The sequence below is a fragment of the Chiroxiphia lanceolata genome, chromosome 21 (assembly GCF_009829145.1).
Source record: "Chiroxiphia lanceolata isolate bChiLan1 chromosome 21, bChiLan1.pri, whole genome shotgun sequence".
Classification (NCBI taxonomy): domain Eukaryota; kingdom Metazoa; phylum Chordata; class Aves; order Passeriformes; family Pipridae; genus Chiroxiphia; species Chiroxiphia lanceolata.
In genome coordinates this window covers 761,883-777,500 of record NC_045657.1, presented here as the reverse complement: position 1 = coordinate 777,500, position 15,618 = coordinate 761,883, and the positions used below count along the sequence as shown (strand labels likewise).

The 15,618-nt window shown below is 41.5% G+C and overlaps 1 protein-coding gene across 4 annotated transcripts in view; it reads right to left on the bottom strand.

Moving 5' to 3' along the window:
• The window catches only part of MAPKAP1 (MAPK associated protein 1), an 89,471-nt gene that overhangs the window by 67,066 nt on the left and 6,787 nt on the right, over positions 1–15,618 (bottom strand). For 2 of the 4 annotated variants that reach the window (XM_032708400.1, XM_032708403.1), the window contains 4 exons: positions 14,770–14,869; positions 11,834–12,158; positions 8,638–8,727; positions 4,113–4,261 (listed from right to left, as the gene is read on the bottom strand). In XM_032708400.1, coding sequence (XP_032564291.1) covers positions 4,113–4,261; positions 8,638–8,727; positions 11,834–12,092 — 498 coding nt within the window. In that variant the 5' untranslated portion in view covers positions 12,093–12,158; positions 14,770–14,869. Of the gene's footprint in view, positions 1–4,112; positions 4,262–8,637; positions 8,728–11,833; positions 12,159–14,769; positions 14,870–15,618 lie in introns of those variants that run through there. The other 2 variants (XM_032708401.1, XM_032708402.1) reach the window with 1 other exon arrangement.

The following is a 15,618-nucleotide window of genomic DNA, read 5'->3' as shown; positions in this document are numbered from 1 at the left end:
AGAGGAGGGGTAGCAAGGTGGGGATTGGTGTCTTCTCCCAGGCAACCAGTAACGGGATGAGAGGAAAGGGTCTCAAGTTGCACCACAGGAGGTTTAGGGTAGAAACAAATTCTTCCTGGAAAGGGCTGTAAAACACTGGCACAGTTGCCCTGGGCTGTGGTGGAGTCCCTGTCCCTGGAGGGGTTTAAAGGATGTGTGGATGTGGCACTTGGGGACACGGGTCAGTGGTGAGCACGGAGGTGGTGCTGGGCTGATGGCTGGACATGATGATCTTAAAGGTCTTTTCCAACCTTAATGATTCCATGATTCTAAATACTGAACCTGCATTTTTATATCACATATGTTAACATATATGTTATATTACACGAGTGATAACACCATAAAAATCTTGAAACAAAGACACTTGAATAAAGTGTCTTACTAGAGTGCAGGTGGTTTTTAAACAACTACAACTGGCAGAATAAGCCAATGCTTTAAAAACAACCCCTATGCAAACTTATTTCAGATTCAAATGAGGATCATTCAACTCAGCTTAGGGAAAAAATATTTAAATAAAAAAAATGTATTTTTTCCACACAGAGATCTTAATCCTGGATTAATTATTTTACACATTTTCCATATTAATTAAAGCAGTATTGCTTCTTCTTAAGTTCTTTATCTACTTTCTTTGAGTAAAACTATTTAATAGTGGGGATTGTGCAAAACATTTGTTCATGATTATGCAGCATACAGTCAAACAAGACTGAAACAAGAGCAGCATGCAAAAATGTATTTAAGGACTATCATCCCAAAATGCTGCTAAAAGCTATTAACCAGTACGTGTTAATTGCCACAGCATTCATATTAATTTTCACTTCGGGCCGACATTGTGGAATATTTCCCCTGATACATTTTAAACAAAGTTTAATTTAAGGAACTGCTTCTATCAACACTTACGAAAATTAACAGCCTAGCAATTAGCACTCATGAATTATCCCTTCCCCCATGTTTGCTACAGCATCATTTTTAAAACAGTTGCTACAAGAGAAATTGTTGGTTTTTAACCCATTACCAAAATTAGCCACCAGAAACCTTGTAGCAATATATTCCTCACAATAGGATTTTTAGCATCTGTCCAGTCAAAAATTACATGGACCATTTTTTTTTTAAATTATCTCCAGTAGTCAAGCAAACCTACAGAACTCTGTAAGTTCAGAAAAGTCAGACTTTCTTCCAACTCCATTTGCAACTAGCTGTGAAAGCAGAAATTTTAAAGAATTAAAGGTTCTTTTCATACAATATTCCTAGAAAGAGTTTACAGGATTTATTAACCAAGATGTACAACCCATGTGCTTTACAAAACACGCAAACACATCCAGGGCTGAGGTTTACTTTAACTATTTTAAGGAAAAACTTGAAGAAAGAGTGAAGAGCAGTTACTGTGTGCTTTTTTATTTTACTATGGCTTTTGTTATTTACTCTGTGTATGGCTTTAGTTAAGAGCTGAAGTTTTACAACGTACAGGAATCCACAGATCTGTCCTGAGTAGTGATGAGGCAAATTGTGTGAATTTTTGAGCTGCTTAGAATGCCTCCATTGTAGTTGCATTTCATAAGAAATATTCTCTACTGTTTTGATAATGGATGAACTGATCAGGACAGGAAGAAATTAGAGTGCTTTAAAATTTTACTATTTCATAAAATCACAGAAGTGGTTATGAAAAAGACACTAAATCTGGCAGAAAACACCTGCAGGATGTAAGCACTGACTACCCTGGCCTGGTTGGTATCACAGCTCACAGGGTGTTCTGATTTGAACTGGAAAGCTGAAAATAACACATCAGATGTTGGGGGGCAGGGAGGAAGACCCCTGAGGAGGGTTTATTCTACTTCAGGTCAGCTGGGGACCCGAGTTAGGGGTAAGTGAAAGCAGTGGAACCAGCCAGCATGAGGAGCACAGACACGGACAAAGAGCTGGACACAGCAGCGCTGAGCTCTGCTCAAAAATGAGTGTTACTGAACACCCTGAAACCTGCACTACCAAACCCAACTGTGCATAAACCAAGGGCCTGGTTACAGTCGTAAAGATTTCAGAGCCACTGTGATCCCCTGAGTAAATACATAATTAAGTAGGGTGTTTTTAAGACATGTTTAATTAGGCCCCCAGCCCCTCCTCACCCCCCCGCCTCTCCCCAATTATGGATCATTTCCCCCAGAGATATGCAGCTCTGTTAATTATGTAAATAAGTCATGCACTATTCCCTGAAAGAATTGTATTTCTGTGAAAAACTGCTCATCTACTATCAATAAAAATAAATATGAGACCTACGATATTCCATTAAAAATAATTTTTAAAATCTCAGTGTTTTCGGTTCTATATTAATGTCTGAAAATACTGCAGAACTGGAGTAAAATAACTCACAATTGTACTATGTTTCTTCTCTATCTCAGATGATCACCCAGGTATTTAAATTAGACAATACATACAGAAGTATAGCGAACAAATTTTGTAAGCAAACCATTGACACACTTAACCAGAGTAATATAAACTATGGTGTGAAAATTACTACAGTGAGATTATACTCCAACAAAATGCCCATTCAAGTATTTTGGAATGTGGAGAAGGTATTTTGATTTGTAGATCACAAATTGAGTGACATTGAGGTATCTCATTAATATCTCAAACTAACATGTAGAATGCAACTCCCTTCCAATGGACTAAACACCTGCTAAAAGTATCTGACTTCAATACAGAAAAATGAAGGTGTTCATTATAGTCAACTACAATTTCTATTAACACAGTAAAAATTAGCTTGGACTGTCAAAGAGAGAAGGAAAAATGCCTCAAACTTCCTCAGGTTTCTGAGAAACAAGACTTGGACATGACTGAATTACATAGCATTCTCTTAATACAGAAGTATTTTATTTTTACTTCCTCTGTGCACACCTGCTGGAAGTACAATTAAATGCTTGCCCAACTGAAATTTTGTGGCACAAGAACAGCAAACCTGGAGTTTAGAAAAACAGTCTCTCGTTGCTGTCAGCATGAGAGTGCTGCTGTCACCCATCAGTGAGGCCAGGAATTGTGAAAACCTTGGTCAGCACTAACTGCTATATGCTCATAAGAACAAAATCACAATAGAGGAGCTTTTGGTACATGGACTTCATAGTTCAAAGGTTACCATTTCCCAAATATTCCAGATACTCCTAGATATTCCAGTGGAATTACAGATCTGACTTTCCACTTCAAGAATATTCAACAGAATATAAAATTCTTCCATCACAATGGTAATGAAGCTCAAACTTCATCCTCCCACAGGAGATTCCACAAACAAATCCAGCAGAAAACAGATCTGTGCAGTATTTATAATTGTTTTGGAACAATACGACACTGATCCATCACACCAACGTTTATATTTCAGTTTCTGGAGCTGATGACAGAGAAAAATATTTCACAATATGGAGTACAGGGAAGATAGTTATCCACTACTGAGTGATATCAGATCCATCTCCTGAACTGGATGTGGCCAAGGAATGAACTGACCTACCAGGTTTACAGCCAGTCTCCTCCCCGTGTTACACAAATGAGCTCTCGTGCAGAAACACATCGATTAGTGCTTCCTTCTGCCCCAGACAGTGACCTATTGATGCTTCAGTTTTCCACCCTCAAAACAGACAGAGGCTTTTCCCACTCTCACTGGAGCACTTTGAGGATGAAGACATAAATCATGGAATATCCAGCAAGTGCTCTGATGTGGATAGCCAAAACAGGTTTGTTTAAATGCCAAATAACCAATCATTTATACAAAGGGTCTCACCATCAGCTGTCGAGAGATGTCCCATGACTCTGCCACACTAAAGGTGCACCTCACTAACCTGCTGGAGAAGGGAACAGCAAGGTAAGGAAGCCCAATTCTAAGGCCAGAATTTTGTAATGGAAAGGGGAGAAATGGTCCCACTGAACCTGGAACTGTCACATTTGCATGGTCCCAGATAACCACCTGCAATACCTGATGGGCTGCTATGAAGCCTAATTAGAGTTTGCACAAGTCAGTGCCCAGGGCACTGCCCCAGGCCTGGCACTGTCAGGGCAGGGGTCCCTGGACCTGAGATAAAACCCCCTGGGCCACTGACCTTGCCGTCGAACTTTGAGTACTCGTTGAAGGGGTTGTTGAGCTGCAGTGGACACTGCTCCAGCCGCACAGACAGGATGGATTGCTTCCCGGAGCATGGAGACCTCACTCGGAAATTCTTTTTTTCAAACAGGGAGCTCAGCTCCTCGGCTGCAGATCAGAAAAGAGATTAGAGGCGCTGCATGAGGAGATGTACAGAGGCTGCTCTTACCACAGAGAGATAATATCATAAAAGGGAGCACAAAATCAAATATATAAAACAACAAATGCTTCAGCAGGGCGGGATCTACCACCATTCTTTCATAGCCCAAAGATATGAAACCATTAAGATGTTTGAACAATGCTACTGTTTAGGCTGAGGAAAAGATGAATTTTTCCCATACAGAGAACAGAACTGACCAGTATAAGTTCCATTTGAGTCAAGATAAAAATCAAGAGAATGACACATTCCTTGTCTTTCTGCTTGCCTACCTCTTCCTAAATGAACAGGAAATACTCTGAAAAAGAACTGCTGACACATCTATAACACACCATGCAAAAGCAGTTCAAACTGGGCCCGTAGCATGTGACATTGGCCACACCACAGGACAGGATCACACTGCCCCACAACGCACTACAATGTCCCTGTGCTGCCAGCACCAGGCTGGGCACTGCACCTCAGCCAAACTAACCATTTCTGCAGATTTTACTTCTCATGGTAGATTGGATATGGCCTCCCCTTAAAAAAACATCAAACCTGAAACCACCATTCCAGACCAACAGTCTGAACAATAAAAACAAAAAAAGCTTTCTAAAAACAAAGGAGATGTGAGTTCATGAGTTTTTTGTGTGGTCTGTGAAGGCTCATAAAATTCTTGGACAAGCAGCTCTCTTTATGTGAAGAAACTGTGCAGCTGAATTTCCAGCAACAACTTAATTCCAAATTTACAGGTATACTTTCAAAAAACCCTAAAAATTAGGGCTTCTTATGTTACACGGCCACTATAAAATCAGGACAGAGCCTGGGGTGGTTCAGCACATCAGTACCAGCAGGTCTCATCTGCAAGGGACTGGGACTGAACCTGGACAAGGTTTCCCACACCTGCTCCAGGAACCAAGAGCCCCCAACCTCCATCAATCACTGCCTGAGAACCAACACCAGCTCGCCCAGCCCGACCCTCCTGCACTTGGATTCCCTCACAGCTCACAGATTTCCATCCTGCTGCTCCAGGGAAATCACAGAATACGCAGAGTTGGAAGGGACCTGCTCCCAAGGTGGAATGACCTGGGAATTGGTCTGCAGGGAGTTGGTTTATTTCTTAGAGTGTAAAATTAAAACTTGTCAAATGATAACTAGTCAAAAGCTCAGTTTATTTTTATCAGCAGATTGCCTGAAAATTCAGGCAGTTGGCAGAGGTGCTAAATACTGGCACTGAGAGATCCCCAACAGGCTTGTGAGAGGCTGCAATTAACCAAAAAAGCTTTATTTAATCCCTTTAAATGTGGCCACTTTTACCCCATTAGGTTGAGTTTTTTTGGTAACAAGCTCTAATACCTATTTGTTTTGGTGTTTGTTTTTCTTTTTTAAATCTCAATTATCATTATGCTGGAGTATTATCTTCAACTGATATTTGTTGGGCATTTGGAAAGGACCTTGGAATCCATTATAATGGTTTTACTGGTTCAAGTGAAAAAGTAAGCTTTTTATCTTCTGTCTCTAAGGAAACTTTAGTCTATGTTATACGGATTTTCCAGCTTTGGTGAGTGTGTTGGCTACAGGAGCTACTCTGTACAGGCTGAGTGCAAGGCTTTGGAAAGATTCCCTCGATACATTGTTAATTTGCATTTTATATGCTCTGAAATGAACCTACGTCAGACATAAATGCAATGCCTTTCATCTGAAAATACACAGTGTTTTATAAAAAGGAGTAACCTTTGCATGCATATCTGTATTACATTTCAAGAGGATGGTGCCAGACTATTTTTGGTGGTGCCCAGCAACAGGACAAGGAGAAACAGCCAGAAACTAAACCACAAGAAGTTCCACCTCAACATGAGGAAGAACTTCTTTCCCTGGAGGGTGGCAGAGCGCTGGAACAGCTGCCCAGGGAGGGTGTGGAGTCTCCCTCTCTGGAGACATTCCAAACTCATCTGTACACATTCCTGTGTCACCTGCTCTGGTGACTCTGCCTTCCAGGGTGTTGGACTGGTTGATCTCCAGAGATCCCTTCCAGCTCCAGCTATTCTGTGATTCAGGACCCAAACTCTTCACTGACATGATTTGATCTCTTCACTGCATGAAGCCAAAACATTCTTTCTGTTTTACTGAAAAACTGATGCACAGGAAGGTGACAGGAACTGGGGCACAGCAGAACAGTCACCCTCCCTGAAATGTCCCTGTATGTGATAACCCCCTGACCAACTCCAAAGGCACGGAGGCTTTCTTTTCCAATCCACACACCACTGCCACCTTATCCTTCTCACCCACCCTGGCACAACAGTCAGCCTGTCTCATGGCACAGGCCAACACAGGAGCAGTAGATAAATAGTCCTTTTTCCTCCTCATTACCACATACAAAATTACTGGTCTCTCACTTGCCTTAACCCTGGTTTGGGTACTTTTGTTTCTGAACACAGTAATAAGAAATAGGAATCACAAAAAATACTCAGTTGCCAGATGGCTCCAATGATGGCCACACACCCCACTGTAGGAGACTTGTGAGACTTTCTCCCTACAGTGAGGCATCTCCACAACAAGTGACACATGACATAACAGCATCCTTCTGGTTTGCACAGTGTCAACCACAGGCTCAACTCTGCCTAAAGCACAGGTGAACACGGTCACAGCCACATCTCCCCTCCGAGAACAGCTCTGTCTGTTGTTGTTTTCACACATATTTTTCCACAACCCCAAACTCAAGGAGCCGAGTGGACAATGCCTCTCACACACACATGGTGAAGAGGAAGCTGCAGTGAATACCCTTTAGGGCTCCTCTTTCTCCAGCCCTCTTCCTGCAGTGCTGTTGTTCATGCAGATCTTGGTGGCTAAGCAGAGAAGGACAATCTGCTCTGCCAACAGACCTCGAGTGCCTGGAGTTTCTACATAACTTATTTTTTTATTTAAATCTGTTCTGCAGCAGGCAGGCACTGATCTATTTGCCTGCAACCTCAGCACATTCCTCAGAGGGGACAACTCTCACTGCTGGGGCCAGATGATGTCTGTGTGCAGGGCAGAACATAAAGGAATGAGATGTGGTGGAGAACCCCACAGGAACGGGATGACACGAGGGGCAAAGACTCTGCAGGAACCTGAGTGTGAGTCAGGTCAGTGTGCAGGGACAGCAACCAGGATAGAGGAAAGAGAGAATTGCATCATCATTGGGCAAATGCTATAAAATATTGAGCAAAGAGTTGGAGGTTATGGCAGATTAACCTTTAAAACCTACAACTCTGCTCGCAGAAGGAGAAAGGCAAAAACATTTCAGAATGCATTAACAGAGGTATCCACCACAGCTGAACACTGAATTAAGGATTAGTGCAACTGTGCTGCTCATGTGAGCAGCTTTGTTCACTCCTCTGAAAAAGATATTATAGTGCTGGAGAAGGTTCTGCAAATGACAGCCAGGGAGATATGAGGATTTAGGCAAAAAAAGGAGATTACAGAGGGACCTCATTAAGATATACACAAATTTTGAAAGAAGTAGGCATGACAGACCATACAAAGGTTTGAATGTGTGTCAAACACAACAGAAATAGAGACTAGCCCGAGCTCTAAAATAGGAGAATTCAGACAGATTTTTAATTTCATATATTACAGTTTAAACTATGTAGAACATCCAGTCACAAATACTTAATTATATAATTAAAAAAAAAGAATTGAATATTTTTGGAGAAATCACTGATAATAGTTTTACCAAGGAAAGGCCAAATAAGCTAAGGCAGCATTTATTATGCTTGTATTTAAGTAGATCATACATACACTCATTATTTCTATGGATTTTCACCCTATCTGAAAAAGTAACTACAAAAATATTCCATAGAAATAAACTCCACAAAATCCTTCATCGCACCCTGTGCACCAACACCCCTGGGAATGGCTGGAAAGCCACACAGAGATGCTGATCCTGCACTTGGAATGCAGACACCTGCCAAGCACCTGCTCCTGGAGCAGAGTCCTGTCCCCTCACTCCCAGGTGACACCGGTGGCTCTGCCACCCCCAGGTCCCCTCCCTGGGCCAGCACCCGCCCGAGGAGCAGGTGATGTGAGGGATGGCAGAGAGCACAGACCCCGGGGTGACACCTCAGAGTGCCACAGACAAAGCAGCCACTCCAGGTACTTCAGACCAAACTGGGTTTAAAACACTTTCTCCTTCCCTTTGCCTTTGTTAACACTGTGGAACGTCCTGGTCCCGGCCCCCGGAGAGCACCCCCAGGAACTGGGATCTCCTGTGCTTGGAAAGCTTCAGGGAAAACTGCACACTGCAAACGTGGCACCCACTGAAGGCAGAAATAAAACCAGTAGCAAAATAGAAGACCTTTTCCTTTACCTGAGCAAGAAGTATTTCTGTCTTTCCATTGAACGTTTTTGCATTTTATTTGATTTTGTCTCTCTTTCCGCAGACGTTCTAGTCTCTGAGCTTGAAAAGAAATATTACAACTATAAGTTTGTCAATGAAAGTTTACTATAAACAAAGACATAATTAACTACCTTTATATGAATAAAGATGTTTTATACTGCATATGTAGGGGAAAAAGTCATAAAATTTTAAAGGTGGCACCCCTGAAAAGCAAATACCAACAAAAACATGAAAATGTTCTTGATTTATAATTGAAATTAGAGGATATAAAACATTAATAGAGATCATAAAGATAGTATTAACATGGAAGAGAATAATAAAATGTGAAAACTTCTGTGATTAATATGACATTTCATTATATAAATCATTAATAACGGTCTTAAAGGAATTTTAATGCACAAATGAACTGAAGTGAATATTACATTACAGGAATAAAATTACTGTTATGAATTACTCTACCCGTTTCAAAAATTAAAGATAAATGAACTCAGACTAGACTATTAAAGTTTTAAATATAAAATCCTTTATCTAAAAATCATGAAAATTATAAAATGTCAAAGCGATATAAATTAGCACAGCTTTTTCTTCAGTGGGCTGAAACAGTTTATAGGTAGTAAAATAAATGATTTGTATCTTCACAACATTAGTCAAATCCTAAAATGAATATAATATTTCTTTACGTATATTTTGACTCCATCTTCAAAATATGGTTGGAAGAAAAGCCCCAAATAGTTCTGACACCAAAGAACTTGCAGCCCACAGTACCAGACAACAACTTAAATCACCTTTTTGTTAACAGCAAGAGCTTCCTTGGGGAACAAACCTGAGGGAGGCCAGACAAGACAATGACCCCAAGATGAGCACGGGTGTCACCAAGTGTCCACTCAAAATAAGCAGATTAGACTGGGAAGGAGAACTAACAATGCTGACCCCTGAAGGAAACAATTTGCTGGATATGTTAGCAATTTTGATGTACTGAGATAATTCATTAACTAAAATGGGTTTGCAGAAGAGATTCTAAAATGCTACATTACTCTGATGACTTTTAGATACAATTTGAGTTCCTTGATCCCTTCCAGTAATTAGAAAACATTAATAAATATTTTCTATCCCTTCTGTTGTTATTCTTTTACATTTAAGTCTTTAAACTGAATTGTGGACATAAAAATAGGGGTCTTTTCGCCCCCATAAAAACTCTCAACCAGGGAACTGAGAAAAAATACTCCTTTGTGGTTTAACAGCTGTAACAGGCAGTTTAAGGTACAAACACAAATGGGGACTTTGATAAGTATCTCCCATTAAAGTCAACACGATATGATAACCTGAATACCTCTAGGTAGCTTCCTCTTAAAGAAATAAGAAAAGTATGTCTCCTCATAAGTTTAAATATTGGGAAAACACTGTTGTAGCATACATATTTCATATATATAAAGAAAAATATAAAGATATAAAGAAAAAAAAACCCACATTTTTTCAGTTACTGTCCAGACTGTAACTCAAAATTACCTTCCAAAAGCCTTTCTTTCCAAACAGGCCATCATAAAAGATCTGTTAGATCAATATGTAAACAAGGGATAAAGGAAAAACTTCACAAATAGAAGGAAGAATAAGGCATGTTTTTACCCTGTTTGATATTTTCACCCCTTGTCAAAACAAATGTACTTAATTAAGCACAGTCACCATCTTCACTGACTCCATCCTCTTCTTCCCCCTACAGCTGACTACAAAGGACCATGTACTGTGGGACTGTGCTACAGCAACACCAAACTAGAAGGAATGATCAGCACCTACAGAAATGTGAATTATTTAAGGCAGCCAGTGAAAGCTTTAGGTGTGAACAATGCCACTGACCAAATGCCACTGAGGCTTCAGTAACTGCCAGTATGAGCTGAGCCTTTGTTCCTCCTCACCAGAGGACCCAGAGTTTGCTGCTCTCCCACACCCAACACCTCACACAGACCAGTCTCCACCTGCCATGCCAGGAGAACAGGCAGAAAATCCTCTCCCTTAGTGTCTCAGTCATGACTTTAGAATATGGCCCCAGTTGGCACCTGAAAGGGCTTCAATCCATAATTCAAATGGTCTGCTCCCTTCAGAGTTATGTTTCTGAAGCAATTCTATAAAACTTCAAACTTTGCCTCTCCTTCCTCACGAGCTCCACCATCAAGGGAACTCTCCCAGCCCCAGGCAGCACTGGCAGCCTGGCACCCTGCATTCCCACCAGGCCTTCCTGGTACTTTGGGCTGGAACTCAGCCTGTTTCCAAATCTCACTCTCCAGTGCCCTGGCTTTCCTGGAATTTTTGACAACTTCCTACTTGTAAAAGGCATTTTAGTCTCTCCAACACCGCACACATCTCCTGGCAAGCCAGAGCACAGAGGTGCTTTCTGAGCTCTAGGTGGTGTTATAATACCTGCAGAAACCATTTGGAAAAAGATATACTGAAACACAGAAAAAAAGAGCTCAGTACTGACCACCCTACACCAACCTTCTCATCTGTATTTTACATCACAGAATGCCTGTTCATAGTATTCCTCAGATCTAAGTAGAAGTCTGGATATCCCTGATATAAAACACCACATGGGGCAGCTTTCTGCCAGTCATGACAGACTGAGCATATTTTGCAAAGGTATTCACCCTTAAACTTTCTAATTTCGTAGCTTAAACCCTAGCTCAAGGTTTTTCTCAGAAATAAAATGTCAGGAGACAAAATACAGACAAATCATTCCCTTCACTGGCTCACATCAAACTTCATTCCTCTCTTTTATAACAGATACATTTGATGCCTCACTAGGTAGACTTTTTCTCAGAAAATAACTATCCTGTTCAAAAGTTAACACCCCTCCAGACAGTAACAATAGAAATATCAAAGGCTGTTCGTGTACTTTGGATTTAGATTTGATGTCTTTTACAACTTGAATTTTTTTTAATATATAAAACTGACTAACTCAATGTTCCTCTGTACAGGAATAGGTAAAACAGCAATTAAAGCTCAGGTGACAGCACAGTGAAGTAACTGAATCATTATGTGTCCTTCTACAAAAGGGCCTCGAAGTTACAAAAGGAGAAGTTTGACAGACACCAAGCCAGTCACGCTCTGATTTATCCACACGAGCCAGACCAAGAGGCTGAACAGAAAGGGTGATGCTGCTGCAAACATCCCTTACCCGTGTTTGATCGTCTTCTGATCCCGAAGTCCCAGCTTGAGGTAATATCGACTGATTGGGAATATACATAGCCCTGAGTGTCCCCGTTGCTCCCCTGTGGTTCTGACCCATTATCCCCATATGCTGACGAGGGATTGAACTTCTCCAGGTCCACATCGTGGTCGATGAGGACCATCTCACACATTCCCGTGTCATCGCTGGTCACGTGCGACTGCCGGATGTGAGCCAGGATAATGGTCGGGTTGTCCAGGAAAGCCATTCTGTCCACAAGTCCCCCACTTCACTGTACTATCTTCTCTCCATCTTGTTTCATGGACACTCGTACCTAAAAAATAATGCACGCAGCATTTTAGGAAAAAAACCCCCAAACACAAATAGCCCAAACCCCTGATTCCAGAAGGTTTCTCGGGATACACAAACCCTGACTGACTCAGGGTGAATTATTTGCATTCTGCTCCAGTTTACTTAAGTTACCCTGGTTGTTGAGATCCACTTAAGGAAGAGTGGGCTTGGAGGACAGCCTGAAACCCGAGTCCCAGGACAGCAGAACACAAGAGACACCTACAGACAGGCCTCAGTGCCCTACAACACATAGTTGCTATAAGGCCAAATACTCCAAGTACTACACACAGGAGGACAGTGAGAAAATAGACACCAGAAACATCTGCCCACTCCAACTAATCAATTTACAAAACCAGACAAGGGGTTTGGAATTCTTTTTACCCATCATAAATAACTGTGTTACTGATTTTCTTCTGCCTCTACACACCAACTCTTTCGCTACCTCATTATAGACCCTTTTCAGTTTTTGTATTTCCAGGAAAAACTTCAAACACGAAGAGATTAGTGTCTCAGGGCAGAATATTGAACATCTGCTGCTGCATGGTGCTTCACACAGGGCAACTGCTGTAACACAGAGAAAGCTCTGTGACCAAATACCACATGCCTGAGCTCTAAAGCACTTTAACAACAGTAATTGCCACTTACCTAAAATATTTCATTCAGAACACTCAAGCGGCCTTACGAAACAAAATAGAGGGCAAAAAGGAAAAAACCCCAAACCACAAAACCCAAACCACGTTCACACTGTTATCTGATTTTCTGCAGCTGTGGATTTGTAGTTATGTCAGTTTAATTCAAGCCTGGGCTAACTCTGGAAAGGGGCAACTCCATGCCCTGCCTTGTCCCTGCTCCGGGAATTCCGCCACCTCTCAAAGCTGGCACCAGAGCTTGTGGAGCTGTGAGCTGGATCAAAAAATGACCTGCTGATAATAAACTGAAAAGAAAAAAAACAATTCCTCCTGTTCAGGCAGGGAGTCCATTGGTGACTAGCTTCAGGAGCACCAGGCCCAGCAAACCCAGGTAGCAGGACCAGCAGGATCCAAGCAGAGCCACAGGCTCAGACCCCTCCACCTGAGGGCAGGAGGCCAGGGGGGCTCGGTCTGAGCTCACGCACAGGGAAAGACTAGATGTAAACTCCAGAAGTTCAAAACCCCCACTGCTTTTCTAACCAGAGAAAAAACACTTTAACCTGGCTACAGAGCTCAGTGTGTGTGTTTGGGATTTTGAGCTCAGAAACACCACAATCCCCTGTCCTTGCAAAACTGTTGTCAGCAAAAAGAAAATACCACAGGAAAAGGAATGTTTCAATCACACAAAGCCAAATCCCATGAAAATCTGGTAAAGGCAGCCTGCCCTTCTCCTGGCACATTCTAACAGAGGGAAGGGGAAGAAAGGACCAGCCAAGCTTGTTCCAGGAGCAGCAAACACATTTCATCATCTCCCCTGTACACGTCCAAGGGGAAAGGTGTATGGAAAGGTGTGTTAACACAGAGAGGCCTAGAGAGCAGCTTTGGCATTTAAACAGTTGGGAGCAAAAGTAAACCTTTATTTGGACTCTCATCTAACCATGACAAAAGCAAATTGTAAATTGCAAACCCACCATTCCTAGACGTGTCCTCCTCACAGCAAGCATCGACATCTTCTAATTACAACACTCAATAAACAGAGACTTACAGCCTTGAGAATTTTAGACTCTTTTTTTCTCCTCCCTAGGCCACAAATACTGTTGTGGTTTTTTTTTTCAGAGACTGTCCCCTTTCTGCTTTAAAAAATATAGACAAATTCAGAAGTAATATATTTAACAACAGACCCAGCAGCAAGAAGGAATTCAATAAAGGAATGGTAGAGAAATAAACCTGACATGATGCTGGTTATTAATATACTAGTGCTACCATACATTGTAATAAATTATGCTATTAGTGAAATTCACTCCAGCAGGATCCTTGGAGACCCTCAAAGCCCAACTGGGCATGGCCCAGAGCCTCGCTGGCCCTGCCTGGAGCTGGGAGTTGGATGGGATCCCCAGAGGCTCCTGCCAGCCTTGGCAGCGCTGTGACTCCATGCTCTATTTTTAATTTTCTGACTCTTTCCATCAGAGTAAGTAGGGCTGCTCCTGAAAGGTCCCCTTGCTGTCCCTTGTGGGAGAGGCCACAAGGAAATGTCCCACCCGAAGGTATCGTTGATGTGCTCGAGGCCCTGACGCTGCACCAGTGTGACCAGTGTGACCAGTGTGGTGTGGCTGGGAGAGCACAGACACAACCACAGTGCACAGCTATTCCAAAATGTGCATGGAGAATGTTCTTGGAATTGAATTCTTTCTACTTGGCTGATTAGGAAAGGCCACACGTACCTGCGAGCGGTAAAAACTTGTTTAACTAAGCAACAGCCTCAGGCACTGGAAAGGTCTGCAAACTCCCAATCAAAAATTACTGCTGCCCCATCAATGTGTCATATAAATGTTGGCATGTTAATTGTGTATTTATAAGATTGTTAATGGTTAGTTAATTTACCTCCCACACTATTATTGTACTTGAAATGATTTAATGTCTGCTGAGGGAGTTAACAACATGTAACAGCAGATGCGAGAGTTTTACCTTTATACTCTGCACCCCGACTTCCTGTCATTAACAGTCATGTGCTAAATCAGCCAAGCTTCTTCCCAACTGTACACGTGCAACGGCTTTTCCCAGAAACCTGAATGGTGAGAAAGTGCCAGAAGTTCTGTTTCAAACTCTAAAGTTTAACACAAACACATTTTTTTCTCCCTCCTCTTCAGAATTTTCAAAGGGACATATTAAAACTAATTTATCAATAAATTAATATTAACTAGAAATTCTCTGACCAGTTAACACCCTTAAAAAAAAAATCCAGAAAAAAATTCAGACCACAAAATCCAAAATTCAGTTCAGACTTTGATGTCAGATTTAATAGTTGCAACCTACACAATTCTAAAGGTTCTTCCTGGTGATAAATGATTCAATGGCACTGAGGAACAGTGACCTCCAGAGATGGGAAAGAACTCAGAGAAACAAAGTTCAGTTTTGCAAAATCTTACACGAACACCTCCAAGGCTCCACATCATCAGTCTCTGCAAAATTACAGATCCAAGATCAATTTCTAGATCTGCTGAGATCTGCCAGCACACCCTTTCTGCACTCCTACACCCACACACCATCACTGCATCCACACAAAGGAGATAAATTTAATGGAATTCAGGGACTTTCTGAGCATCAGCAACTTATACATTCTTTAATCATAAATATAAAAAAAAAATTCTTTTAATACCTGTCTTATATAAATAATATTGTACTATTGAATAAATCACTTTGGAGACAGCTGTCAAACATACTCTATGCAAACACCAAAAATTAAAAAAGCAACGTGAAGACTCTAAAACCTTAACAGTATTTCTGTACTAAAGGATACACAGGCTGGGGTCTCGA